Raw genomic sequence first — 1,958 nt, 5'->3', positions numbered from 1 at the left:
TCCTTTTATAACCTCCAGAAAAGAATCCATTTAGTTTCTTTTCTAAAAAAGATATATTTGACTGTGCTGGGTCTTAGTTGCTGCACATGGGAGCTTGTCTTCCCTGTGACTTGTGGGGTTTTTTAGTTTCAGCATGTAAACCCTACAGTAGGAAATGGCAACCCACTCCAGTATTCTTGCCTGGAAAACTCCATAGACAGAGGAGCCTGGAGGGCTACACTCCATGGGGTTGCAAAAGAGTCAGGCACGACTGAACATGCTCACATGTGAACTCTTTGATGAGACAGGTGGTATCTAGTTCCCTGACCGGGGATCAAACCTGGGTCCTCTCCGTTGGGAGTGTGGAGTCATAACCACTGGACCACCAGGGAGGTCCTCATAAACTATTTTGTTTGCTTCTGTTCTTTCCCCATCATTGGATTGTCGGGGCTTTGTTTTTTCCAGCACCTTGTACTTATTGCCTAGATAGCACCTGCATTGTGGTGGGCACTCGATAGGTACTCCTCAAGTGCATGAAAGATACTCTCCATAAAGCAGTAGAATGCATGACTTCTTGGGGAAATTGCTGATATGTGACCAAAATTCCTAATCAGGGGTGAAATGGGAGACCCTCTAAAGAAGACAAACCCATACACAAAATATCAAAATTAACTTCTTGAGTGCAAATATATATTGTGACCTTGCAACCCAGCGAGTACTGCCAGTTATGTGAAAATGAGACATGTTATTGTCCTCTTCTCTATTAGTCCCCTTCATCACATGGAACCATGGAATCTTACAGGAGTTTCAGAATTTATTCTTCTGGGGTTTTCAAAGGAACCAGAATTACAGACATTCATATTTGTGATTTTCCTCTCCATGTACCTGATCACTGTGTTTGGAAATCTGCTCATCATCCTGGCCACTGTCTATGACTCCCACCTCCACACACCCATGTACTTCTTCCTCTCCAACCTGTCCTTTGCAGATATCTGTTTTACCACCACTACCGTCCCCAAGATGCTGGTGAACATCCAGACACAGAGCAAAGTCATAACCTATGCAGGTTGCATCACCCAGATGTACTTTTTCCTATTCTTTTCGGGGTTGGACATCTATCTTTTGACCGTGATGGCCTATGACAGGTTTGTGGCCATCTGCCATCCCCTGCATTACATGGTTATCATGAACCCCCGACTGTGTGGACTCCTGCTTCTGGTGACCTGGATTATAAGTGTCTTGCATTCATTGTTACAAAGCCTAATGGTGGTGCGACTGTCCTTCTGCACAGACGTGGAAATCCCCCACTTTTTCTGTGAACTCAATCAGATGGTCCAACTTGCCTGCTGTGACACCTTTCTTAACAACGTAGTGATGTATTTTGCAGCTGTGCTGCTGGCTGGCGGTCCCCTGGCTGCTATCCTTTTCTCATACTCGAAGATCGTTTCCTCCATACGTGGGATCTCATCAGCTCAGGGGAAGCAAGCAGCATTTTCCACCTGCGTGTCTCACCTCTCAATTGTCTCTTTATTTTTTTGTACAAGCCTAGGAGTGTACCTTAGCTCAGCTGCTACCCACAGATCACACTCAGGTGCAAAAGCTTCAGTGATGTATGCCGTGGTCACGCCCATGCTGAACCCCTTCATCTACAGTCTGAGGAATAAAGACATAAAGGGGGCTCTGAAAAGATTCCTGGGGATGGCAGTTATAAAAGGGACAGTGGTCACAGGGCTGAAGAGTTGCCTATGATTTCGGGGCTCAAAGTCTCAGTGTCAGAAGTTATAATTCTTCAATCAATCTGCACAAGTAAAACTTACTCTATTTATTTTCTGAAAACTTTTTTACTGTACCATGTTTTTGTTGAGTCATGCGAGATCTTTGTTGCAGCTTGTGGGATCCAGTTCCCTGACCAGGGATCGAACCCTTGCCCTGGGAATGAGAAGTCTTAACCCCTGGTCCACCAGGAAAGTCCTTGAAAT

The 1,958-nt window shown here is 45.1% G+C and overlaps 1 protein-coding gene across 1 annotated transcript; it reads left to right on the top strand.

Moving 5' to 3' along the window:
• The first annotated feature begins 759 nt into the window (after positions 1–759).
• LOC110137409 (olfactory receptor 7A10-like) lies at positions 760–1,728 on the top strand. Its single transcript, XM_020893714.2, has one exon. It carries the CDS (start codon positions 760–762, stop codon positions 1,726–1,728), a length of 969 nt encoding a protein of 322 aa, XP_020749373.2.
• Positions 1,729–1,958: the final 230 nt, after the last annotated feature.

The sequence above is a fragment of the Odocoileus virginianus genome, chromosome 33 (genome assembly GCF_023699985.2).
Source record: "Odocoileus virginianus isolate 20LAN1187 ecotype Illinois chromosome 33, Ovbor_1.2, whole genome shotgun sequence".
Classification (NCBI taxonomy): domain Eukaryota; kingdom Metazoa; phylum Chordata; class Mammalia; order Artiodactyla; family Cervidae; genus Odocoileus; species Odocoileus virginianus.
This window is presented reverse-complemented; position numbering and strand designations above follow the sequence as displayed.

Excerpts from the sequence above, each read along its gene's own strand:
- LOC110137409 (XM_020893714.2), top strand. The coding sequence starts at position 760 with ATGGAACCATGGAATCTTACAGGAGTTTCAGAATTTATTCTTCTGGGG.